Source organism: Aspergillus udagawae (assembly GCF_001078395.1).
Source record: "Aspergillus udagawae IFM 46973 DNA, scaffold_1, whole genome shotgun sequence".
NCBI classification, from domain to species: Eukaryota; Fungi; Ascomycota; class Eurotiomycetes; order Eurotiales; family Aspergillaceae; genus Aspergillus; species Aspergillus udagawae.
The window spans coordinates 3259886-3287245 of NW_025091264.1; the positions used below are offsets into that span (position 1 = coordinate 3259886).

The window sequence follows — 27360 nt, forward strand, 5'->3', positions numbered from 1 at the left end:
GCGTCATTTGAAAGACCGATTTGTGGGGCTCTAACTTATTTAGGCAACCCTTGAGAGCCGGGTATTTCAATCGAAGTACGGACTGCTTAGAGTGTGGACTACGAAGTACGATTTTCAAGGTTCAGGGAGACTACTCAAGTTAGAGAGGCAAGACTTGACCTGTCTTCTGAATTTTTTTTTTTATCCTGTGAAGCTGCGATGAGCCCGCGGGAGCTGACAGATTCCATGCGTCTTTGAGTGTACCATGATTCACACTGTCGGATCCCTTAGTTCTTAATTGTCAGTGTTATTATTATTATACTCATCTGGATGCTACCCTCCGGTTACCTAATCAGTATTTACCCGTAGCTCTGTAAGGTACTCCGTCCGTACCCGCCAGCATGCCACCATATGGTGAACTCCTGCTACCCTCCATACGCAGTAAGTATTCCCGCTTGCGAATGCCGACTGCAACATGCAGCGATGGTAATTCCGACCGTCACAGCGTCCTTATTCCCTTCTTGCACCTTCATCCTTGCGCAAATCACCAGAGAGGCCGAGACAGCAGAATTATGATTTCTGCCTTTGGCACGGAGCACTTGTACAAGCTGTGTCCAACGGAGTGCTCCGTACTCCGAACCGTATGAGCACTCTTGAGTTTCTGACAGCCTTCTTCATCATCCACGTGCAGAATCGATGAGCCACTACTACCAGAAGGCCCAGAAGGCTGCCAGAGCTACCAGCTGCCGTCGGCAAATCTGAAACAAGCCCATTGAGCAACGTCCACTCCTGCCCTAGTGTAACTTCTTACGCAGTGCCGAACGTTCGTCCGAGGTGGAGCGCTAGGTCCGGGATTGGGTGGAGGCTGTCTCGAACAGACCACCAGACGATACAAGTACTAGTGAGGTAGTAGTAACTATGGAGTACTACTCCGTAGTACGGTGTAAATTGGTGGATTTGTGAAGCGTGCTACTCTGCTGCGAAGCAATCAAGCATAGGAGGTGGAATCGTCACATGCAATCTCCGAGAGAGCAACTGAAATCACGCACTGCTTAACCTAGGAACTTTACTTCTCACCCCATAGTTGTATTGTCGCATTTCTTAGCTGCAGCTTCAGTTCAAGCCGCTACTTTCTGACAGGATTTCAGCAGTAAGGTTGTTCGGCAGTGCGGCACCGGCGGATGTTCCTGATCGGCAGTCTGAATTGACAGCTCTGCCTGTATTCATGCGTATTCCTCGTAAGAAAATGAGCGATCATGGAACGGACAACACTGGTACATGCAGGGGGCATGGCTGATCCACAGAACACCAGGTATTACTGTGAAACTGTAGCAATTCTTTCCGTGATTCGACGCTCACACTAGCATTGCTGCAGGCTATTTATATGTAGCGCTGCGAGGCAGTGGCGATCAACCCATGGGATTTCCGCAATGTATACCTAAATGGTATGCCTGACAAAAGGCCCAAAATGCCCTGGCCTACGAGTCTATCAGATTCAGATAACCATTAACCAACCCTCACAAAGTCACAGGGCACACAGTGGGGAGATATTAGGCTCGAGCCATTTGCGGTCCATACCTTCGTACGGTGTTTTCTCTGGATTCCGGAAATACATATCTTACGGCCCTGTATTTCAAGAGCATCGCTGAAAGCAGAGCCAAGTTTCTGGGAAAGCCAATTCGGAAATGAAGGCTCGCATTCAATCAACACAGGCCTGGATCTAGATTAGTGCGCATCTGTTGGCAATATCGAACTCGGAGATAGGCTAAAGTTTCGGATAGCTTTGATGCTGAGTGGATCTCAAACCTCATTTTATCCTTTCCACTTTCAGGCTTGGATGCAGATTAGCCGGAACTCCCCTTGAATTTGAGTCTCTGGCCGATTTGAACGTCGCCAGATAGTAATAGGAGTAACCAGTTGCCCTTCATCAAATACGCCTAATGACCAGGACCGAATGCTGGTGAGTCGTTTGGATTACAGCCTGCACTTGTAGAATAGCAGCAGCCGCTCCCATGGTAGTTGTGACGCCTTCGTTAACCGTCTAGGCCATTAAGGGATAATGCTATGCTGGTCGCTGGTGCCTAGTGTAAACACCGGCTCATAATAATCCCTGTATGCTGTACCCTGTCAGCCTGTACCTTGAACGGTGACTGAAGGATCAACATAAGCACCCATGGGCGCAGGGGTGATGGCCTCAATCCAGTCCAACTCCAGGAGCGCACAGACATCGCAGTGGCAACTAGGCGCATGTCCAATGCTAACGGTCGTCAGCCAGACGTCAATCCTCAGTTAACACTACGCAATACAGATGGCATTCTTGTAGATCATAGCACCAGAGGGCTGGGTTGTCCATAACTTTGACAACCGCCATCCCGTGTTCGTCCCCTGGAATGGCTTAATTGGGTAATCCGGTGTGGGCATTGTCGAGTGGCACCTTCCTAGGGCGAAATGATGAAAGTGCCGTAAAAAGGCGGAGGATGACAAACTTGGTGACCAACTCTAGTCCATAATTCCGTACAAGAAATTCAGGTGCAACCGACGGAGGCTCACTTAGGAATATCCTCAAAAGGCTAAGCTTTTTATTCTATGTCATCGTATCTCAATGCTTTTCACACGTGTATCTCTGAAACGTCAGCAAGAAATTAAAGTCGGCAAGAGAACGAAGAAGACGCGGACAAAGTGGCCATACCATTATTTTCAAGGTATCTCTCAAACGTATTCGTGCAAGGTATCATGGTATCATAGCCGTCGCCCCATATTTCTACATCAATGTATTTCACCCAGAAGCCCTTACGATCCATGATCCGGACCGTCAAATCTCATTGCTGGGCCCTGATTTCGTTGATAGCGAGCTGCACTCCTTCAATTACCACCCCCCACTCAATCTCATGGACCTTCTGCTCAAAGGCGTGTAAATCCTCGTCAACACCCTTCACAAAGGGAATCTCGCGGACGAGAATCGGCTTGCCCATGTCAACCTCCGATATCACATTATGAATCATGACACCTGTTTTGTCGATCTTGCCCTCTAGCCAGGCGGCATGAGCACGTTCAATCGCATTCTGGCAAAAAAAAAAAAAAAAACAAAGTCAGCCAAACAGACTCTTCAGCAAGAAAACAAGGAAAGAGAGAGCGTAAAAGCCAACTCACAGCTCCATTAAAAGCCCCCGGTAAAGCAGGATGAAGGTTAATTATCTTCAAATGCTTAGCCTCTAGTGGCTCCAGAAATTTCGGCGATAGCACATGCATGAACCCCAAACAAGCGACTAAGTCCGGCGAGTCAGCGAGCACCAGCCGAGCCAGTTCGGCATCGTACTCCTCCCGTGCTGCCTGTACACCCTCCGGCGTCGCAGGATGCTGCTTCTTGTATTTCACAAGGTTGTGGTACTGAGTCGGAATGTCTGCTCGCTTTGCCCGTTCGAGTCCGTATGCATCTTTGCGATTGGAAATGACTCGTACGATCTTGGCAGGAAGTTGGCCTTCGCTGACCTTATCGATTACCGCCTGTAAATTCGAGCCATTGCCGGAAATGAGGACAGTGAGACGGATTGGAGTCTCCATCTCGTTCGGGGAGTGTATATGCTGTATGAACGATGCACCAGGGTATCTAGAGCTGACAGAATAGTTTATTTCTTCCACGGCGCTAATGAATAGAACTGCTGCACCTAGATTCAAGGGATAGAAAGACGAATTGACGAATCAACAGGCGCGAAACGTCCTTGATCGATCTCGAGACCAAAGATTGATACTCCGACCTTTTTCTTTTGCTGATAAGGAGAGCGGGGTTCAAATTGATCGTGGGCTGACTCAGCGGGGATGCGGGGCAGCATCAACGCGCTTTTGGGACTGAGGTCATGTCATTGCAGGCACTCCCCATACATTACTTGAAACTTGAAAGTGCAGCTGATATCGCGCCTAAATGCAGCTAGAATAAGATAGTGTACTTGATTTTCGGACTTCTGCAGCAAGGCATCACGACGACCATTGCATCAATATCTGAAAGCAGAGCCTGAATGGGGAATCATGCAACAACGCTCTGACCGAATGGAAGATAGACAACAAAAAAATATGCAACGAAAGGTATGAAGACTTCCATCATGCCAAGCGACGAAAGCCCATTGCCCATCTAAATTCTAGTAAAACACAATAGGAATTGATCAGAACATCAGGAGCCATCGATAAACAGCGCGATGGGGGGTACTCGTGAGAAATATCAAAAAAGGCTAAAAAGAGTAAGATTCCACATCCAGCCGTCATACTACAAGCCACACGCCTTATGCCAATTGTGAGATAATTCGGATGTTCGAAAGAAGTCGAGAAACCTAAAGTCCAACGAAGGAGAAAGTGAAGACGAGTACGTATAGGTTCGAGCAAAACCAGCGAGACAGGCTTAAGCAGCCGCTGCATTCTGCGTGTTAGGCGCTGGTGTGTTGTTCGCCGTCTCGGTCACACCCTGGCCTCGACAGAGAGGGCAAGAATTCCGACCGGTGGTCAACCACTATGTCACAGATAGTTAGTCTAAGCACTTTCCATAGACAAATGCACGCGCAGACGGGCGACAAACCTGATCAATGCAATCACGATGAAAGATATGTTTGCACTTTGTCAATTGCCTGAGCTCTTCTGCGGCTTCGTAGTCACTGAGACAAATCAGACAACGTTCGCCATCGGGTATTTGAATTGCGCCAGCGCCATCCAAAGCCTCTGCGACGAGCGATCCCGCAAGCTCTACAAGTCGATATAGTCCTCCAGCAAGATTGATGTCGTCCTGGGTGGCAACGGGGGGCTTCGCGGGTCCAAGAAGCGACGAAAGGAGAATCATGTCTTCGTAGGTGGGGTTCTATAAATTTGTATTAGCTTCGAGACTCGGGATATGCCAAGAAAAGACCTTACATCAGTAAAGAGACTAGGTGTTGCAAACGCAGGATGGTTCTCAGAAAGGTTGGTTCCCACGACGTAAATCAGCCAGCTTCTGCCCGCAGGAGTGGGAGTGTCAGGCTCCACAACTCCATTGCGTCGAACAGCGCCAGAGCCTAGCTCACGATGACGAGCATACTCAGAATCACTGCGCCGCCGTTGATGTGACGCCTGGAACGGGATCCTGTCTGCAGTGGATTCATGCGGTGGCTCAACTGACGGTTGCATCAACGGATGCTCGTCAACTTGAGGCAAGGGGTGTGACGGCAATGCCGACGCAGAGGACAGTCTCCGATTGGGTGTTGATGCGCCTGAAGATACCGCAGATAAGCCTGGCTCAGCAGGTGTCGATGGAGGCGGATGGGGGCCCGGAGGACTCTCCGAGAGAGTCGAAGGGAGTGACGGGAACGGAACGCGAGTTCCAGCGTCAGAAAATCTTCGCGCGCTTCGAATTCCCTGAGGTGAGGTTTCAATGTTCGTCGACAAAGGGCTAGGGGCTCCGAGTTGTTGTCGATTAGGTACGAATCGTGACCGATTATCAGCAAAAGGAACTGCGGGACCGTTGTCCTGACCTCGTGGTGGATTTCCTGGCGCCAGGAATGGTAGCCGCAACAATGCGTCCAAGCCAGTCCCAGCGTTCGACTGTTGATCGCCAAACGACCCACTGCCTGTGGGAACAGATCGAACGCCCACAACTACCAAGGTGACGGTGCGGCCCTCGTTATCTCCGGCGGGATTGTCAACATCCATGCCATCGCCACGACTACTGGCAGAATCCGGTTCTGTAGTTGAGTGATTTGAAGGAGCCGCAGGACTTGGGTTGTCTGAGTTGGCAAATCTGAAAACCCGTAGAAAGTTAACGGGCTGGGGAGGGCTGTTCTCTCCTGAAGCACTTGTGGTGTCACTCGAGGCTGTCTGTGCTGATGTGGCCTGCTGTAGACTTTGGATGAAGTTTTCCAGCGACCCTTCTAGGCCATCATTGCCCAAAGACTGGATGTTGGGCAGTACTGGGCCCGCCGCGCCAGAGAGCTGGGCAGCAATCGCAGCCGCAGCCAATTGCAGAACCCGTGAAAGAGGAGTGTGCTCGTCACGCCGAAGAACTCTGGAGGGTCGTGCACGTAAAGGTCCCGGTAATTGACGTGAAGCTGAAGCGTTTTGACTGGAGTGTGAGAAGAGCGACGGCATTGGCAAATTGCCACCCGCTGCGGGTTCCACAGAATCAAGCTCATGAGCGTGATCGAAATCCATGCTAGTGTCCATGGCACTCAGTGGTGGCAGACGAATGTCAGGATGGTCGCCCAGGCCCTCCCGCAAATGTAGGTGTTCTGTCATTTCAATATCTGCACTGGACGGGTGGCCAAACATCTGCGTGATGGGCGCCGATAATGAATTGCGGACGCGGTTCAGTCGGGCACTGCGTCGCCAGGATCCTCTGGCAGGTTGTGGGGCTTGTTCTGACGGTGAGTCGAAGTATGCCGAACTGGTGGGCGTATCAGGAGTCAAGGACGGATCACTGCGTGGAATAAAATAGGGCACTCTGATCAATCGCCGCCTGGGGATGCTTCTCGAGCTGAGCGAGCTGAAAGGACTGAAGCGACTGCTGCTATGAGACTCCGATCTCGGGACCGATCTTGCTACAATTCCATGTCTGTGAGCCTGTCCCTCTGCCGGGGTCTCCTCTTCACTATTAAGAAGGCCACGAATAACTGAGTTCGGTAAAATCCTGGAACCTAATCTCGACATTGTAGACTGACGTCGAGCGGCCATTCTCGCAAGTATCGCAGAGCGATACTCTCGTTGATCCGGTTCGTGCCGAGAACCATCTTCCTCGTGTATACTCTCCATCCTTGCCAACTGAGGCTGCTCAGCAGTTGAAGTACCCGTTGCCTGCCATGTCGCCGTCTCTGGATTGTCTTGAGATGAATGAGAAGTATGGAAGATGCCGCCACTTGGTTCTGCTCCTGATCGGAGCGCGCTGTCCTCGGCCTGGTCAGAGTTCGGCCTGTGATTCATGTCTTCATGGAGATTTAGTCGGTCACGGTCGGTGCGGAGGAAGGTGGATTGATCTGAGGGAGTCGTGTGGTGTTCATTCCTTTGTGTAGAAGAGGTCTGTCCCATAGTCACGAAGATGTGAGAATGGGAAGTGGCGATGATTGTTTATAAACTGTCGATGGCCATGGAAGGATGGATGACTAAAGCACCCAACATTAGTCAGATGGATAACAGCAGTGATATGCAATCCATACCATACAACATTTGCAAGCTGAAAAGCACGAGTTCTTGTAAGAAGAGGTTTTTGAAGGTTTCAGGAAGCTTTGTTGTCACCGTGTAAAGGGGTATTGCCAGAGGACAGTTTCTCCGACGTGTCAGCAGTCCAAGGCTGCAGCCTGCCAGACGTCGGACACCAAAGGGAGCAACGATCGAGGACAAGGAGCGTATCTAGACAATAACAGAACTGAAGAGCGAATGTGGCAAGTTTCGAACTCGAGAAGCTGAGCGACAGACAGTACGGAATATTATTGATGCTCGTACTGTTGAACACTGTTGATGGTGATGACGATGATGATGGCGGGACGCCAACCATCCATAGGAATCAGAAGATGATAGGCAGTCGGCCTATTTACGGAGTAGTTTTTGGACTCTTTAAGCTATAAGCCAGAGTCCAGACACTAACTACTCTCGTCCCCGTTTAGTTGATTGCTGTCTAGTAAGGCAGTAGTAAGTAGTGACCGTTGTTGATCTCGTCGTTCGTCATCCAACCGTCCAAGCCTCCAACAGCCCAACAGCGCTTGGGTGTGGTTTCGGCGGGATTCCAATTTGGTCGATTAGTCAAGTCGGCTTGCAGCAGGTGATTCGCCTCTTCCGATTTTGGCCATGCGGGGCCTTAGGCTCACCACTCACACTCCATACTTACCTAGTGAAGGATTCAAAGATAGGTAGACTACCACGTCATGAATTTCCAGAAAACAGTCACCTGCAAAGATGGTGCTGTTTTGAGTGGGTGTTATTATCGTTGAAGCAAAGTATAATACAAGCATAATGGCTCATTGCTATTTTCAGGATCATTGCTCTAGTGTTCTTGATGTCTTGAAGCTTTCAACTGCTCCAATTGGAGTATAATATGTCCTCCTGGGAAAAACAGCTTTTGATCTGAGCCAAAAAAAAAAACGACGTTACCGGAAGGGGAAAAAGGCACCACTTTCTTACACTCATACGGGGGGACCATCTAGGACCATCTCCCGTGGTGTACCGCTAGTCACTACTAGTTCGGGGTTCAGCATTTATTATGGCGTTCATTCCTTCGGCATCTGCGTTCTCTTTGCCTCTTCCATCATGGCAGCAACCTGCCAGCGTGCGAGTAGCTCGCTATGAGTCCAGAAAGCGAAAGAAACATTCTGATGACTGGGGCGACGACAACGGAGATGGCGAAGGAGAAACGACGGATGCTGCGTCAGAAATAGCGCCTACTGCTCCGTCGCTAACATTGTCTCCTGAAGAAGCCCATCAATATCGCGTTGCTGGCCTTTCATTCGACCAAGAACTACCTGGAGGCCTCTTCCCTCATGCCCCTGCTAAGAGCGAGTCTACTAAGAAAGAGACTCGTGGCGATATCTTGAAAAATCTCTCTTCCTTGTCTCCCCCAATATATCCTCCACAATCCAGTGCCTATCAGGGCAACCTTCGACTGCAACATTTAGCCGTCATCACTTCCATTCTGCACCGCTGTCTTTTGCAAGGTGACTACATCCGCGCCGGAAGAGCCTGGGGATTCATTCTTCGCGAAGAATTTGCTGGTTCTCCCATCGATGTTCGCACTGACGGCAGATGGGGCATTGGCGCTGAGATCCTGCTTCGACGTGGCCGCCAGATAGCAGAAAACGCACCAGGGGTTCAGCCGTATGGTGACGGACATGAAGGCGGAGGTGGGCACGTTTCAAAGCCATACTTTACACGGAAGGGGTTTGAAGATGCTAAGCACTATTACGAGAGGCTTATTGTACAACACCCGTACCGCAAATCCGCTCCCGACGCTATCAGTTCCCTGCATTTTTACCCGGCAATGTTTGGTCTTTGGGTATATGTTACCCAAGAGGAGAGTAATTTAGCCAGAGAAGATATTCAGAGTCGCCATGAAGACTCGCCCGGAGAATTTTCGGAAGATGAAGAATTAAGGCAGGGGTTCGATGGCGAATCCGGAGCTAAGCAGAGAAGGCATCACCTTATTACGAGCGTACGAGGGCGGGAACTGGAAGAAGCACAGCAAATTGCGGCCAGGATGGATGAGATACTTGCCTCTCCCCCGTACTCGGATTCTCCTGAGTTGTTGGAGCTCAGGGGTATGGTATCGCTTTGGATTGGAGATCTCTTTGTGTCATGTGTCCCACACCAAGAGGAGGATGAATATGATATTGACGATCGCAGTTCGGTGAAAGAGGACGCGGACGACCTACATGACTCTATTCAAGCCAGACGTGAGCGACGGCTTGCAATGGAAAAAAGACAGTCAGAAATTCTCAAATCAAGAGAATTCTTTGAAAAGGCAAGGCAACGTGGCAGAAGTGTTGCCTCCACATTGGAACACTTTCATATTGATGACAATGCTTCGATGGCTTCATCTGGTATGGGGTTCTAGAAGATCTCAACTTACTCTGCGCTTGGTTCATGAATGTGAATGTGTTGTATGTAATTAGATTAACAATTGTACATTACAGAGAAACCTCATAAACACGCAACATACCGTCAGGATTCTCTACCTTGAAACCATTTTCCTCAATGCTGTCACCCAGCAGCTTATCACCACGTGACTTCGCGAGTATCAGCTGGCGCGCCCGTGGAAATAACGCGTTTGGAATTCTCCTCTTGGGCAGCCAGAATTAGAACATTGACGCAGAGGATTGACAATCTCACCGCTTTTAAGGCAGTGACCGGCAATCTACTGCGGTGGACAGTCAGAGAGCTCAAGATTGAATGTCTACCTTCCGAAGATTTTGATCCGAGTAACCATGGGGGTGGGAGATTATGTCCATTCCAAGGAGGCTGGTCCACCTCGTCAATCCAAGGCTGATGCACCGAATCAGTCACGGCAGCTCTTAGCGCAGCAGGCGAGAGTCGAAGTTCCCCAGACTCAACTCGTTGCTCCCGTGCCTGTGGGGATGAATGGAAGAGCACAGTTGGATGCATACGGGGGCGTGACATTTCCAGTGTCGTCGCAGGCAGCGCATGAAAGCGGCGTACACCGGGACATGTTTGACACGGATGTTGAGGGGATTGACGACTCAACTGTTGCTGGAACAAGCGTGGTCGATGTTGAAGAAATTCAACGGCCGCAACAGCAGCAACATCACTTGCCGCCAGTTCAGAGTGTGCAGTATCAGGAGCCAGAAGGGAAGACTCTCCATCAACTCCGTCATGGACGTCGCCCATATTCATCGAACTGGTATGAGAACTTGGGAGACAAAGCCCTGAAGACTGCGGGCTTTGAATCAGATGATGCCGATGCCGACGATGATGCCAGCCAGATGACGTCCATCGCGGGCGACGACAAAGCTGAAGATAACAACGACTGGTACATGTCCCATGGACACCGTCCTGCCGAGGAACCTCTAAGCAAACGTCTAGAAGGCTTCTGGAGTGCCAGTAAACGAAAACATACTAAGCCCGGCCATCAGACTCAGGGGGAATCGACAAAGTTCTCTACGTTTTCATCAGCAAACGCAGGCAGGAGAATTGTCCTTCCCCGCAGTATGACAGCAACTCCGAGGACGCGTTTCAGCCCGCCAAAGCCGTCCCTCCTTGACAAGTTGGACATCTCTCCAACCCGGCGCACCACCGGCCCAAGAGCACAACCTCAGAGAAAAGACAGCATTACCCGATTCCACTCCCATGGACCGGATGGAGACACAGAGCTATTTGCAGATGATCACGGAAAGGGGGATAGCGAACCATCCTTAACTGCGTTCGACATTACCCATTTCGACGATCTCGACGACGACGAGACGATCCGCGATCCTTTCTCCAGACGTGCTTCGGTCAAGCGCATAAGCTCAGATATGACCCAGACGAAGAAGCGAAGCCTAGAAGCAGACTATTCTCCTGAAGTCCTGTCCAAGAAGACTTTAGAAGAACTCCAGGCTGAGCCGTTTGATTTTGATCCCGCCACTGCGCGAGCCACCGCTATCTTGAGTCCATCACAGGATCCATCTGGATCCACAGAAGAAGACAGAGTCTCTCTGCTCATGAGACTATCTAAAGAGGACCGCCAAGCGTACCTCTCGAATTTAACCATCGATGAATGGGAAGAGTGCGGCGACCAGTTGCTTGAGCAATTCTCCAAGCTACTTTCGGAAACGAAGGAACTGCGGCGTGCTCGACGAAGGACGGCTGCTATGTTCGAAGCGGAAATAAAGAGAAGACATGATGCTGTTAAGGAGGAAAGTTCCGATTTAGACAAGAAGCTAAATGAAATGAAGACAGGCGGTGCAGAGGTGCTCCGCGGTCGTACCCCATGATGCATATCCTCATAGGTCAACGCAGCAATGCTGTCAACCCTGGTGGTTGAAGAGGGCTTCGTAACATGGCCCGCTGCTACTACCTTACTCTTATTTCTCTTTATTTTACTTAGTTTGGTGTCTCTGAGAAGGGCCATGTTATGTTACATGTTACCATATGCTGCTATAAGCAGCCATGAAGATGTCATGCTGAAGATCGCGTCGTGTGTTTTCCATCATCTTACGGAATCTGCTCGACACAGAATCCTGGGATTCGGGGTTCATACTTTAAAAGGCATATGTTAATAGCATCATTATACCCTAGTGCAATTGAACAATTGACTGATGAATATGTTTTCCTATCAGCACTTCGAATTGAGTCAAAATTGTAGTCGCTAACTCCTGATAATGCTGCCATCCTTGAAATGACTCTATTATGTTTCCGCCGCCTGAAAATGAACGCCATCTGCAATCTATCATATAGTGCCATGAACGCCGTGAGATCAAACAAACAATGCGACAAAGACATAGGAATGCGGAAAGTGGTAAAGAAACAAGCATGGGTTAATTCGAGTCCGAAGCCTGCCTGGATAATGCTGCTGCGAGTCGTTTGTAGTCTTCGAGTAACACGGATACGTCGCCTATTGTCAGTTCGTTGGCATGTTGGGTTTGGAGAAATTTTTGAATAGGCGGATCGATCTTAGACGGGCTACCGCTGTTATTTCTGGGGACTTCTCGAGAAGAAGGTGAAGCCTTCGTCTTCTCTAAAGGAGAGAGAGTGGTGAAACTCCCAACCGAGTCCGGCGTGCTGCGCCCGAAGTTCCGTATCATCCCTGGAATATGATTAAGCGGATTGATGCTGTTTCCGAAGTTTCTCATCGACTCTAGTGGGGTTGTAGGCAAAGGGCTCGTTTGAGACGTAACTGACGAAGGGTCATCCTTTAGCGAACCCGCGGTGGCAGTGGCCATTTTCGAGCTGGCCTGCGTCCTCACACTGTCCGTGCTACGATCACGGGGAGTCCTGTGTCCACTGACTAGACCAATGAAGGTATCTTCTGCCCTTGAGCCGATTCGCCGCAGTGGGGGTCGATCTGGAGTCGCTAAAGAATCCCCCACTGCATTATCCCGAGAGACACCCTTATCAAGGGAAGGGGGAGAAGTGACCAGACGACGAGCTTCTGCTAACGTCCTCGGCAAGATTGGATTGCCACCGTCTTTGGCGGATAGTTGGCTGGATTGCAGCTCCTTGAGACGGCCGAACAGAAAGTTGAAGCTGCTGTCCAGCGATGCGCTAATATTCTTCAACCCTTGATCGGCAGTGTTGCGAACAGCATCGTTGGCAGCACCAAGCACTTTCGACGGAGGCTGGAACAAATTGTTCAGACGAGGTTGTTGAGGTGTCGCGGGTGGCTGTTGCTTCAGTAGTCTTTCGGCAGCATCTTCCTTGACATCTGATTTGGAGATCTCCGGAGAAGCGTTCGCTTTTGTAACAGTAGACACCGGGGCCTTGCTCATCCGGTGAGAGGTGTCAAGGCTGTCAGAAGTAAGTGTCGTGTCATTGTTCAGTTGAACCTTTCCTTCCTGCGTTTCATCCGCACGTAGCTCCGATAATTCTACATTTTCCAGAAAGCTGATTGCCGCTTCTAGGTTTGTTAAGCAGTAAGCCGTCTCACCATCGATTTTATTTGACGACCGGAACCGCTGTATGAAGAGAAGATTACTAATGATGTTAATACCTTCTGGTGGGCAAGTGATAAGCGAATAGATCAAGGTGGGTAGGATCTCATCAGCCGAGGAAGACGAAGGAAGAAGCTTTGTCAATGCATCAACGATAGCCTTGTGTGCGCCAGCCAGGTGCTGAAGCTTCCCGAGAGGATATTTCGCTTCGTTCATTCTTGCTAGACATTCACGGGCGACGGAGAGGTACTGATCCGCCTCTTTCTGATCCACTTCATTGATAGCGGCCATGTCGATGTCAATCCCGAGGTCCTTCAGGTTTATTCCTACCAAGAGTAACGCTGCTGTTTTTGAACGCAACTTCTCATCCCGAACTTCATCCAATGTGCTCTTATGCCTCCAGATTTTGTCATAGACACATTCACAAGCTCTTCGCTCGATAGCTTCTTCCAGAGCAGCCCCTTTAGAGGCGAGTGACTTTCGAGCCTTCCGCCGTTCAGTAACCTCTGAAGCTGTCAACATCTGTCGGCTGGCCGAAACATGGCCTGAATCTTTGTTTGCTGGTTTAGACTGGCCGAACCCCCGAGAAGCACGGGGCGGGGGAGGGTTAGGCGAAGGATCACGGTTTATTCGAGACGCGAGGGCTGATATATGAGTAGCAATATGCGTTTCAGCCCGAACGTAGAAGTCTTGAAAGCGCTGAGATATCTTCTCGATGGTCGGCGGAGAGGAGTGTACCTTGGCGCCCAACGAGTTAACGAACCTAACAAAAAAGGTGTTAACGCTTGAGCAACTTGTGAATAGAGTAGTCTGACCTACCGGTCAGTCAGGCTGATTAGTTCAATTGGTAGCTCTTCGGGTTGATCCTGCAGGCCCCGAGACAGGACAGAGACCTCTTCGCCCAGTTGCCCATCATCTCCTGCTTCCGGTTCCAAAGAACCCCTCTTCTCAAACAAGTCTGGACCATTATCTTGCTCGTCGTCCTCTATTGAAAATGGGAGGGGAAGAGCGGTCGAGTCCACCAACTCTGGAATCGCTACCGATTGAACAGTCTTCGCCCTGGTGCGGGCAAAGGAGCTCAACTCCGGGCTGTCCATTCGCGGAAATGATCGAGCAGTATGGAGACGAGGCTTCGCAGCATCATTGACTGAAGAATGCGACGACATGGCTCTTCAAAGCATGCACCCTGCGATTTTTATTGTTGAAAGCTATTATTTCCTCGCAGTCCAGCTGACCGGCTCACGCAGATTGGGCAATATCAGCGTTTCTGCGACGGAATGGATCAGCAGGTAATCGGGACAGATTTCGAGATACAGCACAAGAACGTACAAAGAACTGAGAAAGGAGCAAGACAGCAAATAACTGAAGGCATCAACTAGTATCAACAGACATATTAAAAAGCCAATAAAACTCTCAACAGTAACAGAGATGTAGTAGAGTGTATGTACCTTAGTGAGGCAGATAATTACTACTTTGGGGAGTCCCCACAACTGGTGTCACGCGTTTCCGACCTATCACGTGCGCTATCAGCTGGCTACTGCGTCACTGCCCCCAGCGATAAGTCATCGCTGCTGATAGGCATCTGTCCGACGGTGATTGCTCCTCGAGTCATCCTCAAGTTTCCTTTAGAAATCCATTCTCATCATGAAAGCCAGTCGGAAAAGGACTAAACGACACGTTCTGCAAGATATGAGTATATCAGGTCTTCTCTTATCTGCTGCCCTGTTTGCGAGCGTCGTCTCCGCTCATGATCATGTATACTTCGACCCTTCATCATCCGGTTCACCCTTTCTTGGCCCCCAGGTCCCTCTAACAGGCCCTCCAGCCCTTACGGGTACTCATGAGTTTGTAGGTTTCATACCCTAATATTTTTAGATGCAACACTGATTGTTCTGACTCAATAGACGCTTCGCCACATATATCACCGAGGTACTCATGACCAACCTGATCTTCACAGGAGGCTCGATATCAAACCCCACACACGCCTTTGGGCTGTTTCAGACGATGGCCTTGAGAAGGAGCTCGTCACATTTGATACTCCCCTCATTGCTTCATCAAGCCCTCTTACCATCCAGCGCCTTGCGGACCGCCGGCTTTCGGTCATTGAAGGATACCTGGCGGCTGCAAGGTCCAACGGGGAGGCGGCCGCTCTGTCGCCGTCGGGGTGGGTGATGGATACATTGGCTGGTCCAAATGTCACAGATAAAGAAAGCATTCTCACATTTGCAAAGATGACGGCGAATGACTATATTGAGGTACCTGGCACCGAGGACTGGCACTATATTCACGGCCGTTTCAACTATTCGTCAAGCTTTGGGTGGCAGTCGGACGGATTGAGGGGCCACATATATGCAGATAAAACGAACAGCACTATCGTCATATCCTTGAAAGGGACTTCCCCGGCCCTGTTCGATGGTGCCGGCACAACCACAAACGATAAAATCAACGATAATCTGTTCTTCAGCTGTTGCTGTGGGCAGGGAGGCTCGTACCTCTGGCGACAGGTCTGTGACTGTCAACAATCTGCATTTACAGCCAACTTGACTTGTATCATTGAGGCCATGAACGACGAAAATAGATATTACAGGGCCGCCATCGATCTTTACTCGAATGTGACAGACATGTATCCAGACGCAAATGTCTGGTTGACAGGCCATTCTCTGGGCGGTGCAATGTCCAGTCTCCTTGGCCTTACATTTGGACTACCTGTCGTAACATTCGAGGCTATTCCTGAAGCCCTGCCTGCGGCTCGCTTGGGTCTACCAAGTCCGCCGGGTCACGATCCCAGGCTTCCTCAGTCGCGACAGTACACTGGAGCTTATCATTTTGGGCACACTGCTGACCCGGTATTTATGGGAACGTGCAACGGGGTTGGTTCTATTTGCACATGGGGTGGGTATGCGATGGAGTCCGCATGCCATACCGGCCAAATGTGCGTTTACGATACCGTTGAAGATAAGGGATGGCGTGTTGCACTTTCAACCCACCGTATCAGAGCCGTGATCTCCGACGTCCTCGAGGCATATGAAGACCTCCCTCCTTGCGCACCTGAGGAGGAATGCTATGATTGCGAGTTGTGGAAGTTCTTCAAAAGCAATGGGTCTGAAAGCACGACAACTTCGACTACTACCACTACCACCGCTCCTACCACGACCAGGACGTCGACATGCAAGACACCCGGTTGGTGGGGCTGTTTGGACGAAAGCACAACCACTACGACCACAACTTCTACGTCCACGACCACGACCACGACCACGACCACGACCACGTCAACATGTAAAACCCCAGGGTGGTTCGGCTGCAAGGACCCGACCACAACGACTGAGGCAACTCCTGCCCCATCTGTCACAACCACCATAGCCACCCCAACTACGTACCCAACTTCTTTTACCTCCACATGCGAAGACCCTGGATGGTTCGGTTGTCGCGACCCCACCAGCACGACAGCGTCCATCACATCTTCCACAACATCCACCTGCAATGATCCGGGTTTCTTCTGGGGTTGCTATGACGATTCGACAACGGCAACTCATCCCATCACGCCCGGGCCGAGTGCACCATACTCGACCCCCTCCCCTACGAACAAACACACATGTACTTCCAGTATTTTCTTCGGCTTGATTTGTGTTGGGTCGACTGGCACCGAACTACACTAGAGATTTCACCCAGCATCAACGCTCAATAAGGGTGTGCTTGCGAATCATCTCATCATACGAATCATCTCATCATACCCACCATTTGCATAAACTTCATGATGACCGTATACGAGCGACTGTTTTGGACTTTATTCTTTGGTTCTCTTTTGGCGCGGTGTCTTGAAGGCGTTCTGCGTTAGTGATTCACCTGATCATTTGTTTTTTGGGACTGGTCACGCTTACTGGTTACATTGATCTTGACGTTAGTGTGAGCTGTTTTGTCTTGGAAACCATCCCGTTGATGTAGAGAGATTGGAATTTAGATACCGATTTGTTATTGGGATACACTCGGATTAATTTGTCAGTAGATGTTGTTTCAACCTATGTGTCTTGAATAGAGTTTCATATGCAATCCAATTGAAGTTATTCCTTTCCATTTTCTCTAAGCCCGATGGAGCATCTAGAGGACTTAGCAGACGTTCGAATGCAGCTGTAAGCAGCTATCTACTTGGTGGTTGATACTAAGATGAGGCACACCATGCAACAGATGGTGATGCTTGCGGTTCCTAGTAGCAGTAATCAGGTAACATGTCTCAACAGGCTGGATTTTAAACAGAGATGCGTGTTATTTGGTCTAACAACAAAATGAGATGTCTAATGTCTATACCGCACCGGTGATGGTGTAGTAAACGCGCCCGTGGGGTGGTTCAGCAAGTACCTTACCTTGGCCGGGTCGCCAAAGTCTAAGATCCGTGAATAGAGCCGATTCGAGTACAGAGACCAGCTACTGGGTGTCCAGACTACCCGAGGTATTACGCGATGAATAGCAACATTCACGAGGCGGCTATCCAGTATGCTTACATCTCGGTCGACCGATTCCGTACTTGAAGCCCGGCAAGAGGTCTTGGATTGGGATTTATATCAGCCAAATACGCCTTCCGGCCCTAGTGAGAGACTCATTGGTTGACGACCGTCTTCGAGACCCTTGAAATTGACTTTGCTTGCCATGTGGCGTCGCTATCAAACGCCGTGGTTGGTAAGGCAGGGATTGATTATAGTGATCAATTATTGGTCCGAAACAGAGGACATAATGACTTTCGGGAATGTAATCGATCGGCTTTGACAACGATTCAATCCCGGTCTGATATTGGAGAGGCCGATGGAAAACTGGCGAGATAGGTCGACGTCAGCTAGACGTTGGACCCCAGGATTCCTGGCCAGCTCCAGACAGGCCTCAATATGCAGTTTATGTAGATCAATTTGAATGACAGTTTGTGGGGTGCATTAGCATATCCCTTACATTTGGTTTTGGCCGAAAATTGAAGGAGACGATCCGTCATCTGCAGATGTTGAACATGGTTGATATTCAGCGGCCATACAAAAGTCACTACGGATTCCGGTTTCCGACGCTCAGAAACCGAGATGCCTCGTTTTCTGCGCTCTGAAGCGCGTTACTTGGGGTTTTATGGTGCTGGCCGTTCACATGACGGGCTGGAGAAAGCATATTTGCAATCTCGAAACTTAATTCGGTCGTTGATGCATTGGAAAGGCGCTCGTGGTGATCCTGAAGGCGCATTCCTGACCTCCGCAGATCGACTGTTAGAATGCGGGACATGTCGAGTGACTAAATCTTTTCCCCACGCTAGATCTGTGGAGTCTGGGGTTAGAAATAATCTAATTTATGGTTTCAGATTCTAGCCAGATGATGAGAATATGAAAAACCTCATTGTTGTCACTGTGCTGGGTGACTGATGCGATGTGCTGGTGATGGCACTCGGTCGGGAGAAGAGGCCGGATAGCATCAATGACCACCGCAAATTCTGCGCCTATAGAAAAGAGACATGGAAGAAACAAGCTTAGAGCCCTAAGCCGGTCTCGAAGCCAGAAGCCAGAAGCCTCCAGCCCGACAGCCATAGCCAATGCAATCCTATTCTCCTAGAAACTTCGAGCGAATCCCATCACCTCGCTCAACTACACTAACCGGCTAAGGTAGTAACCGCTCCAGAAACAAAATTCAAACTCTTCTTCTTCCACTCTCTGTTCCCCGCAAAAAAGCCTCGTGTCGTGACCCGGCCAATATTCATTGAGCCAATCCTTTGGCCTGAAATTATATTTGCTTCTAGTCCTAACTGAGAGAAAACAACAGAAGTTCCCGGACTTTTTTCTCTTTCTCTGGAGAGGTACTAGCTAGTAATCACAAGATCACGATCCTACCCTCCATACGCTCAACCCGGTTCCTGAGCGTGAGGTGGGGGTCCTTCTCTTGTTCTCCTCCGAGGCCTTAAATTCAGCGATCGCCCCTGGTTTTTCTCGCTTCTCTATTCTCTATTCTCCATTTCCAATACATGTTACCTTGACACGGAACATTCATTCTCTGGACATTCTAGACCGTGTGGTCCCATTGTACAAATCATCCACAACTACCTTCTACACCCCTCGGTTCGGCTGAAGGTCGTCAATTGCACTCGCATGATGGCTTCCGAAAAGGCGCAGGATGCCATTGGGCCAGCGGGGGCGTACGATTCTCGTCGGGATTCCGCAGGGTCTGCGGCCAAGGTCATTCACAATGCCAGAGCGGCGACGGAGAAAGAGCATCGCATGACGCTCTGGGAAGGCATCAAAACCTATCCCAAAGCTGTTGGGTGGAGCTTGCTGATCTCCACCTGTATTGCCATGGAGGGCTACGATATCAGTCTTGTCAACAATTTCTATGCCTTCCCGCAGTTCAATCGCAAGTACGGTGAGCTCACGGCAAATGGGTCATACGAAGTGCCGGCTAGGGTAAGTTCTGCGCCCACCTAACCTCCTTTGTGCGATATGCGTGCTAAGATGTTGTATAGTGGCAAGCAGGTCTTAGCAACGGCGCCGCGGTTGGAGAGATCATCGGCCTCTTCCTCAATGGCTGGGCTTCAGAACGTTTCGGATACCGCTATACTCTCATTGCCTGTCTCATCTTGATCACCGCTTTCACCTCCATCTTTTTCACGGCCCCGAACGTTCAAGCTTTACTTGCGGCCGAAATCCTCGCTGGTATTCCGTGGGGTGTGTTCCAGACTCTCACAATCACGTATGCCTCGGAAGTGTGCCCCGTGGCTTTGCGCGGTTACCTGACCACCTACGTCAACTTTTGCTGGGGACTCGGACAATTGATTGGTATTGGAGTGATCAGATCAATGATTAATCGTAACGATGAGTGGTCGTACCGCATTCCCTACGGCCTGCAGTGGATGTGGCCTGCGCCGTTGCTTCTTGGCATCCTCCTGGCCCCGGAATCGCCCTGGTGGCTTGTGCGGAAGGGCAGGACCCAGGATGCTAAGAAGGCATTGTTGCGATTGACCAGTGTGCAGGAAGACTTTAATGCGGATGAGACCATTGCCATGATGGTTCATACGACCGCGCTAGAAGAGAAGATCACCCAGGGCGCCAGCTACCTCGACTGTTTCAAGGGCACTGACCTGCGCCGAACGGAGATTGTCTGCATGGTATGGGCTATGCAGAACTTGAGCGGCAACTCCTTCTCGAATTACTCTACCTACTTCCTCAAACAGGCCGGCTTGGACGCGTCCAAGGCCTACTCTTTCGCCATGGGCCAGTACGGCATCAACATGGCGGGAGTCTTCGGCGCATGGTTTCTCATGACACTGGGCGTTGGACGCAGAACGCTGTACCTATGCGGTCTCTGCGGTCTCTGCGTTATGCTCCTCGCCATGGGCTTCCTCGGTCTGGTACCAAAGGCGCACCGAGACCAGGCATCTCTCGCCACGGGCTCTATGATGATTTGCTGGGCGCTGGTCTACCAGCTGACGGTGGGAACGGTGGCCTACTCTCTCGTTGCCGAGCTCTCCACCCGCCGCCTGCAGATCAAGACCGTTGTCCTGGGCCGCAACCTGTACAACGTCGTGGGTATCATCTGCGGTGTCTTCACGCCGTACATGCTGAACCCTACAGCGTGGGATTGGGGCAACTACACCGGCTTCTTCTGGGGAGGAATCTGCTTCCTCTGCATCATCTACACTTACTTCCGTGTCCCTGAGCCCAGAGGCCGATCGTTCGCCGAGCTGGACCTTCTGTTCGAGCGTAAGGTCAGCGCAAGGAAGTTCGCTACCACGCAGGTCGATGTCTTCGACGAGACTGTCGAAAGCCAGGTGGTGAGCGACTACCATGCCCAGCAGATGGCCGGGCTCGGTGCGACGCCGTCGGAGAAGCGAGCGGTGGAGACGACGCTCGCTGCATGATTGATGAAATTGCGTTGCCTCGGCCCTTTTGGAGAAATGACCCGGCTGAGATTCGGACACGATGTACTGTACATAATCTTATTCACGCAATACAATTGACGCTTCTAATGCCACGTGCCGGTCCATGTTATATATGATGTCAAGCGCACTTGCTTTTTCTGCCTTAATAGCCAGTCAATAGGAATAATACTGAAGATCTTCCTTTCCTCAATCAACTTGCTAAATATCTAGATTACTTGCATATGCAATTTCCTACTCGTGAGACCACTCGGGCTTCTTCTTCTCGGCAAACGCGGTCATTCCTAGTCATAGTCAGTTAGGCTACGTCGGCCAGTAACTCAATCGCAAAAAGGAGACTCACCAATCTTCTGATCCTTGCTTCCAAATAAGCCATGGAACAAACGCCTCTCATACTCCACGCCCTCCCTGAGCGAAAGCTCCTGACTCTTATTCACCACCTCCTTGGCAGCCAGCACACTCACCCGACTATATCCCGCAATTGTCTCCGCGGTCTTAAGCGCCTCAGCGAGTAGCTCCACTTGCCCACCCTCGACGGCCTTGGCCGCAACACCCCACTGCTCCGCCTCCTTGCCGCTGAAGTTCTTCCCCGTCAGAATCAGCTCCATCGCCTTGCTCTTGCCGACGGCGCGGGTGAGACGCTGCGAGCCGCCCGCGCCGGGGATCACACCGAGCTTGATCTCGGGCTGGCCGAAGGTGGCGCTGGCGGTGCAGTAGATGATGTCGCACATGAGGGCGAGCTCGCAGCCGCCGCCCAGGGCGTAGCCGGAGACGGCGGCGATGACGGGCTTGCGGACGGAGTTGGCGAGGTGCGACCAAGGGGCGATGAAGTTGTTGGTGTAGGCGGTTGAGAAGGTCAGCGGGGCCATTTCCTTGATGTCGGCGCCGGCTGGATGGCATCAGCATGGTGTACGTGCTAGATCAATAATGCATGCATTACTCACCGGCAAAGGCCTTTTCGCTGCCTGTAATGACGACCGCCCCGATCTCTTTATCTTCCTCGTATTTAGATAGGGCATCGTTGAGTTCCTTGAAGAGGGGGCTGGAGAGGGCGTTGAGTGCCTTGGGGCGGTTGAGGGTGACTGCCGAGTGTCAGACATCTGTCAATGGACCCATCTAGGCTTGAATACGATCGGGGGTAATGACATACTCAGCCCAACGCCAGGCTTAGGATTCGAAGTGAGGATGTGTTCGTACATCGGAGCAGCGGATGAGTAGGGTCTGGCAACACGGCTAAGGTAGGATGTAAGAGGAATAGCAGTCCTGGACGAGACCAGGCGGGAGCATTGCCGGGAGAACATGGTGAAAGGGATTTGATGAAGGTGAGATTAGGTAAGATTGGTTGTTGGAGCAAGCTGTAGGTTAATTTGAAGCGCAGTCCAACAGTACTTTTAAGTGCCAGCTCCTAGATACTGCTCCGTACTTATGATGCTACACCCCGGTTATCTCCCCGCAATCGCCGAAGGGAACCGTTGCTCCGAGGCAATGCGGAGCACGTGAACTGGCTTTGATTATATAAGATGGATCTAACCTTAGTCAGGCTAGCGTGTATTCTGTCATCTCCCCTGAGGCGCAGCAGATGTCGATGTGGCTGGTTCTGCCGAAACGGGTTAGTCGACGGCCCAAGCTGAGCAGTGGACACTTTTTCTCTGCAGACGGACAGACAGCAAGACGGAGAGAGCGAGAGAGATAGCATCTTTGTTCCGCCCCTCCAGCTTCGTCGGTGCCGGTGGGAAATATCCCCTTGTTTCTTGCTCACAGGACGTTTTTCTTGACCCGCAAGTATCTCCTCGCATTAGTGGTGGTCCACGACTTTTCTTAATCCTTTTTCTTCTTTCCCCCATCTTGTCGCTATGGATGTCCCCGAGCCAGAACAGACGCCATTCACGGCCGTGACAGCGCAGACCTCGAAGCTTGCGCGGGTAAGTCAACTCCATTCACCATGAATCGGACTGCAAAGATCAATTCATCTTGTCCCTCAAAAAGCTTCCGGCTGATGATTCCGATGATAGCAATACCAAACGTCCCTCGATGCTCTGACACCCTACACAACCTACCGGTGGATCGGCACCGTCGTCCTCCTACTCATCTTTTTCCTGAGAATCGTCTTCGCTCAGGGATGGTACATTGGTATGCGACGGTCCCTCTTGTCTCTTCACTTTTTCAACCCGCAACTTACTAACATCCTACCCATGCTTACAGTCGCATACACTCTCGGCATCTACCTCCTGAACCTCTTCCTGCTCTTCCTTCAACCCAAATTCGACCCCTCCCTCACCCAAGACGAAGGCCTCGAGGATGGTGACGCCTCCGCCAGCCTCCCCACCAAGCAGGACGACGAGTTCCGCCCCTTCATCCGCCGCCTCCCGGAGTTCAAGTTCTGGCACTCCGCTACGCGGGCCATCGCCATCGGCTTCGTCTGCTCGTGGTTCTCCGTCTTCGATATCCCGGTCTTCTGGCCCGTCTTGGTGGTCTACTGGATCATCCTTTTCGTGCTGACGAGTAAGTTCCCTTGCATTATAAAGTAGCGTTTGTGCGCTTGTGCTTACCAGCTTCTGTGAAACAGTGCGCCGACAGATCCAGCATATGATCAAGTATCGCTACGTGCCTTTCTCCTTCGGAAAGACCAGATACGGCCGTTCATAAGAGTCACGAACCCCTTGAGGGTGGCGGCCGAGTACACGTACATGGGTGCTGCTGCGGAGTACATGCAGCACCTGCTTCTGGGCCGTCCTTCGAAGAGCGGGTACACGTTTTATCCTTGGAGATAGCGTGTTGGTACCCGCGAGGAAGGACAAAATCCCAGTACTGATGTTGATTGATGATGACCCCTGTGTGATCTGAATTAATGAGCCGACTCCTATTATTTATTATTGTACAGAGCTTCCAAGTCCGCAATGCTCGAATCTTGTTCCTTTCTCTTCGTGCCATTTTCAACCATACTCATTGTATTGATTAGACAGTTGTGTATCTTCTACGTATCAAGGGATCTATTCTGAAATAGACAACCGAATCTAATGATGAGACCTCATCGTACAGAATAAATTAACATTAGGAAGCTGGTACGATGTGGAAGACAAATTGGCCCGGCCAATACAGCGCTTTTGCATAAACACTAAGTAGCCACTCTAGCAACATCAATGGATATATAACACCTGATTGATCATGAAAATCAAAATCCCTCGCCAGACATTAAAAACGAAAACATGCCATTCATCTCATTAAAATCTAAAGGAAAGAAGAAAAAAGGAAACACATCACTCATATTTCAAGGTGCTCCACACTGTGTGACCGCTTGCTGCTGCCGTCACCCAAAGACAAGGCCGACATCGTCCGGCCGGGAGTTGGGCGTTCCAGCTCCTTGGTCTTGGTACAGATCCACGTCGAGGCATACATGTTCACACTATCGTATGTCAGCGATTGCATCGGTAATGATCAGGGAATATTGAAAACTTACCGATCGATGCACGAACCGGGGAAGCGGGCGCCGACACGGCGAGCTGTGAACCCATTCTCTTCGAATTGCTTGATATACCAGGGCTCGATACTGGCAGAGCGGAGGAGAATGCGACCGTCCATTTTCAGGGCGTGATTGAGTTTCTGGGCTTGGATCGATGCTTCTGTGCCTTCGGGATCGAACCAGTCCATCGAGTCCATGATCTGGAAGATGGGTTAAATCGGTTTTCTGGGGAAAATTTACAGGGCGGTGCTTACCACAGCGATTGTCAGGCTCCGGGGTGTGATCCGCTTGATCACTTCGTTGATCTCATCTGTGTGAATACGTAGGCCGTCGAATGCACCGGGCGAAGAAAGCTTCACATGTGCTTTGGGAGACAAGTATGTGGGATGGCATCTGGGATTCAATTAGATTGGTCCGCTCGAAACCATCGGTAGGCAAATCTCACCTTCTCGAAAACTGTCCCTGAAGACACAAGAAATAAAAGTAGTTATCGTTGCTGATCATAGTTTCGTTGATGACGGGGTCCAGTGTGTCGACGACGTATTGCCAGATCGACCGGCCACTGATATCTTTTCCTTGGTTCATGTCCTTGGTCAGGCCCAGTCTCTTGAAGTAGTCGTCAACGATCATGTTCCGCTGGTTTCGAGGCACGCCCGCGGCCTTCCACGCGAACCATTCGGTGCTGACAACCGCCCAATGAAGGGGCTTGCTCATGAGCACGGCGCGAATCCTTGGCCAAATCTCACGCTGCTCAGCAAGAGTCTGCGCCTCGCACAGCTTCTTTACCTGGCCCTCGAGACCAAAGACCTTGAACAGGTACCGAACCATCTTGATGGCGTGACGTGAGCCACCGGTCTCATAAAGACCCTTGCCATATTTTGAAGTGAAGATGTGAGTGTGCTCAAGCCAGTACTGGAATGCCTGGCTGGAGAGATGAGGGCTAAGACGAGAAATGAGGAGTTCCCGGAATTCGGGGTGCTTTCCCTCGCCAAAGATTTTCCAGACATCGCGATAACCGAGAGCCATGAAACTAGCAACCTTGAGTTCAAGCAAATGGTTCTGGTTAGGGTTCAGGTCGACGGCATGTACTCTCCGTGGACTCTTCTGAAGGTAATCCAAGATATTGTCTCCTGCGCTGGTAATAGCCAAGATAACGTCATCCCGCTTAATGTCCAGGAGGCGGTGATCCACCCGAGGATCTTCCCAGTTGAAAGCATAAATGTACTCATTCTTGAACTGCGTGTGCTTGGGCAGCAGATCATTGTAGAAGATGCGGCAGTGGTGGTTCTGGTAGAAGGACGCCGGAAGAGGGAGGTTCGCGCTCAGGTTGATAACGGCGGACTCGTAGGCTTTGGAACGAACCTCTTGAGCGCTCCTCTCCATTGCTTTCTCCATCTCCTTGGTGTGATTGGCGGGAGAAAGATAAGGCGATTCGGTAAAGGAGGCATCCAACTTCTCGATTGTCTCCTGACCGGAGAGATTCGATGTAAGATCCTTCTGACGTCCAACGAAGATGTAGTAAGGAATGCCACCCAGAAGATAATTGCGCTCGCTGGCAGAGATGACGGTTCCAAAGCGGTATTCCAGGTAGTCTCTGCGAGCTGCTTCCAGACTGACACGATCCGCATCGAACCAGGCCCGCCAGAAGGCACGACCCAACCAATTAACGTGACGATTGAAAGCACCGCCAATGTAGTTGCGGGCAGAGACGTCCACGATACTTTGGACTATTTCCATGAATTAGTCCCCGTCAAGTCAGAAGGCTTGTACGCTGCTTACCATAAAAGTCGCAGACACCAACGATACCAGACGGTCTCAAAAGGTCTGTCAAGGAGTCGACAACACTGTAGTAGTCTGTATTCAATGAGTACGGACGGCCTCAATTCTTGTTGTTTCAAAAAAACTAACCAGGAATCATGGACAGGCTGTAGCTCATGGTGATAAGGTCTGCGCCTGCAGCTGACGGGGCTGGGGCACGGGGGTCGACTTTTTCTTGGGGAAGACGGAAAGAGCGAGCATCTTGGCAGACGACGGTGACATTCTTCCAGCCTAGGCGCTCGAATCGCTGGCGGGCAACCTCGCAAAGAGAGGGAGACAGGTCGACAAGGTAGACGTGCGAGAAGAATTGGGTAACTGGCAGAAAGGCAGCCATGGCTTCAATGTTGTAGCTAATTTACGGTTAGGCCTCGAATCAGGACGACAACTTGATTTGACTTACCCAGTGCCTCCGCCGATCTAAGCAACGAGTGTCAGCATGCGCGAACAATAAGCGATATCGAGGTGCCTTACATCAACCCAGATTGCCTTCCCGGCCGGGAGCTCTTTGTTCTCAACTTTGTACTTCAATTGCGCGGCAACAAGTCCCAGCATATCCTCGCGGCCACAGAGAAGACGCTTGCGAGTGGCATCATATACACCAGCCTAGCCAGTAGATCAGTAAGAGCCCCCCAGATAAATCGCATTCGAAGCTCATACCTGAGTCTTGTAGAAGCTTTCTAGCGCATCTTGCTGGCCGTTGAGACCCTTCTTGTGGGGTTTAAGGAACGATGCGTAGATGAATCTGAGGTAAGTAAAGATACCACGATTGTAGTCAAACTTCTTGTGCTGGGATGCCAGCATGAGAACCACACCGACAAGTGCGCAAACTAAAAAGCCGGCACCTGCAATGTACGCGTGAATAGGCTCCATGCGGTTCAGAAATGAACCAGCAGGAGTGCTGCTGAAGGAGCTCATGGCAAAAAAGCGAAGAAGTGCTCAAGGTCTCAATCCCTAACTGAGACAAAATGGAACTGAAGTTGACTGAAAGCAACCTCGAGAGAAAAGGGCACTTGAGAGAAAATGGCGCGTTCTTGAATCAACAGCGCAACCATCAGTTCAGGACAAGGGCAATTGAATGCATCATAAGGATGCCCCACCATGACCCCTCGGTCGTAAACGTTGGCTCCCAATAT

The 27360-nt window shown here is 50.7% G+C and overlaps 10 protein-coding genes across 10 annotated transcripts; 5 read left to right on the forward strand and 5 right to left on the reverse strand.

The window, feature by feature from the left end:
• Nucleotides 1-2798: 2798 nt before the first annotated feature.
• Nucleotides 2799-3540, reverse strand: Aud_001051 (phosphoribosylglycinamide formyltransferase; the record flags this gene model as incomplete). The annotated part of the gene is made up of 2 exons (XM_043286552.1): nt 2799-3041; nt 3130-3540. 2 exons carry the CDS (start codon nt 3538-3540, stop codon nt 2799-2801), a joined length of 654 nt encoding a protein of 217 aa, XP_043142487.1.
• Nucleotides 3541-4369: 829 nt separating this feature from the next.
• On the reverse strand, nt 4370-7014 carry Aud_001052 (RING-H2 finger protein; the record flags this gene model as incomplete). Its single annotated transcript, XM_043286553.1, has 3 exons — nt 4370-4477; nt 4544-4819; nt 4873-7014. The coding sequence occupies 3 exons, from the start codon at nt 7012-7014 to the stop codon at nt 4370-4372; spliced, it is 2526 nt and encodes an 841-aa protein (XP_043142488.1).
• A 1168-nt stretch (nt 7015-8182) lies between these two features.
• Nucleotides 8183-9529, forward strand: Aud_001053 (uncharacterized protein; the record flags this gene model as incomplete). Its single annotated transcript, XM_043286554.1, has 1 exon — nt 8183-9529. One exon carries the CDS (start codon nt 8183-8185, stop codon nt 9527-9529), a length of 1347 nt encoding a protein of 448 aa, XP_043142489.1.
• Nucleotides 9530-9899: 370 nt separating this feature from the next.
• On the forward strand, nt 9900-11405 carry Aud_001054 (uncharacterized protein; the record flags this gene model as incomplete). Its single annotated transcript, XM_043286555.1, has 1 exon — nt 9900-11405. The coding sequence occupies one exon, from the start codon at nt 9900-9902 to the stop codon at nt 11403-11405; it is 1506 nt and encodes a 501-aa protein (XP_043142490.1).
• Nucleotides 11406-11948: 543 nt separating this feature from the next.
• Aud_001055 (VPS9 domain-containing protein) lies at nt 11949-14227 on the reverse strand (the record flags this gene model as incomplete). Its single annotated transcript, XM_043286556.1, has 2 exons — nt 11949-13824; nt 13881-14227. 2 exons carry the CDS (start codon nt 14225-14227, stop codon nt 11949-11951), a joined length of 2223 nt encoding a protein of 740 aa, XP_043142491.1.
• A 478-nt stretch (nt 14228-14705) lies between these two features.
• On the forward strand, nt 14706-16717 carry atg15 (triglyceride lipase ATG15; the record flags this gene model as incomplete). Its single annotated transcript, XM_043286557.1, has 2 exons — nt 14706-14909; nt 14966-16717. The coding sequence occupies 2 exons, from the start codon at nt 14706-14708 to the stop codon at nt 16715-16717; spliced, it is 1956 nt and encodes a 651-aa protein (XP_043142492.1).
• A 2448-nt stretch (nt 16718-19165) lies between these two features.
• On the forward strand, nt 19166-20931 carry Aud_001057 (putative MFS alpha-glucoside transporter; the record flags this gene model as incomplete). The annotated part of the gene is made up of 2 exons (XM_043286558.1): nt 19166-19477; nt 19537-20931. The coding sequence occupies 2 exons, from the start codon at nt 19166-19168 to the stop codon at nt 20929-20931; spliced, it is 1707 nt and encodes a 568-aa protein (XP_043142493.1).
• Nucleotides 20932-21183: 252 nt separating this feature from the next.
• Nucleotides 21184-22250, reverse strand: echA (enoyl-CoA hydratase echA; the record flags this gene model as incomplete). The annotated part of the gene is made up of 4 exons (XM_043286559.1): nt 21184-21233; nt 21293-21838; nt 21894-22031; nt 22100-22250. 4 exons carry the CDS (start codon nt 22248-22250, stop codon nt 21184-21186), a joined length of 885 nt encoding a protein of 294 aa, XP_043142494.1.
• A 552-nt stretch (nt 22251-22802) lies between these two features.
• Nucleotides 22803-23595, forward strand: Aud_001059 (Rer1 family protein; the record flags this gene model as incomplete). The annotated part of the gene is made up of 4 exons (XM_043286560.1): nt 22803-22871; nt 22962-23079; nt 23152-23451; nt 23516-23595. The coding sequence occupies 4 exons, from the start codon at nt 22803-22805 to the stop codon at nt 23593-23595; spliced, it is 567 nt and encodes a 188-aa protein (XP_043142495.1).
• Nucleotides 23596-24210: 615 nt separating this feature from the next.
• Nucleotides 24211-27142, reverse strand: Aud_001060 (uncharacterized protein; the record flags this gene model as incomplete). The annotated part of the gene is made up of 9 exons (XM_043286561.1): nt 24211-24352; nt 24407-24609; nt 24664-24802; nt 24855-26136; nt 26189-26263; nt 26318-26577; nt 26628-26644; nt 26699-26830; nt 26885-27142. The coding sequence occupies 9 exons, from the start codon at nt 27140-27142 to the stop codon at nt 24211-24213; spliced, it is 2508 nt and encodes an 835-aa protein (XP_043142496.1).
• Nucleotides 27143-27360: the final 218 nt, after the last annotated feature.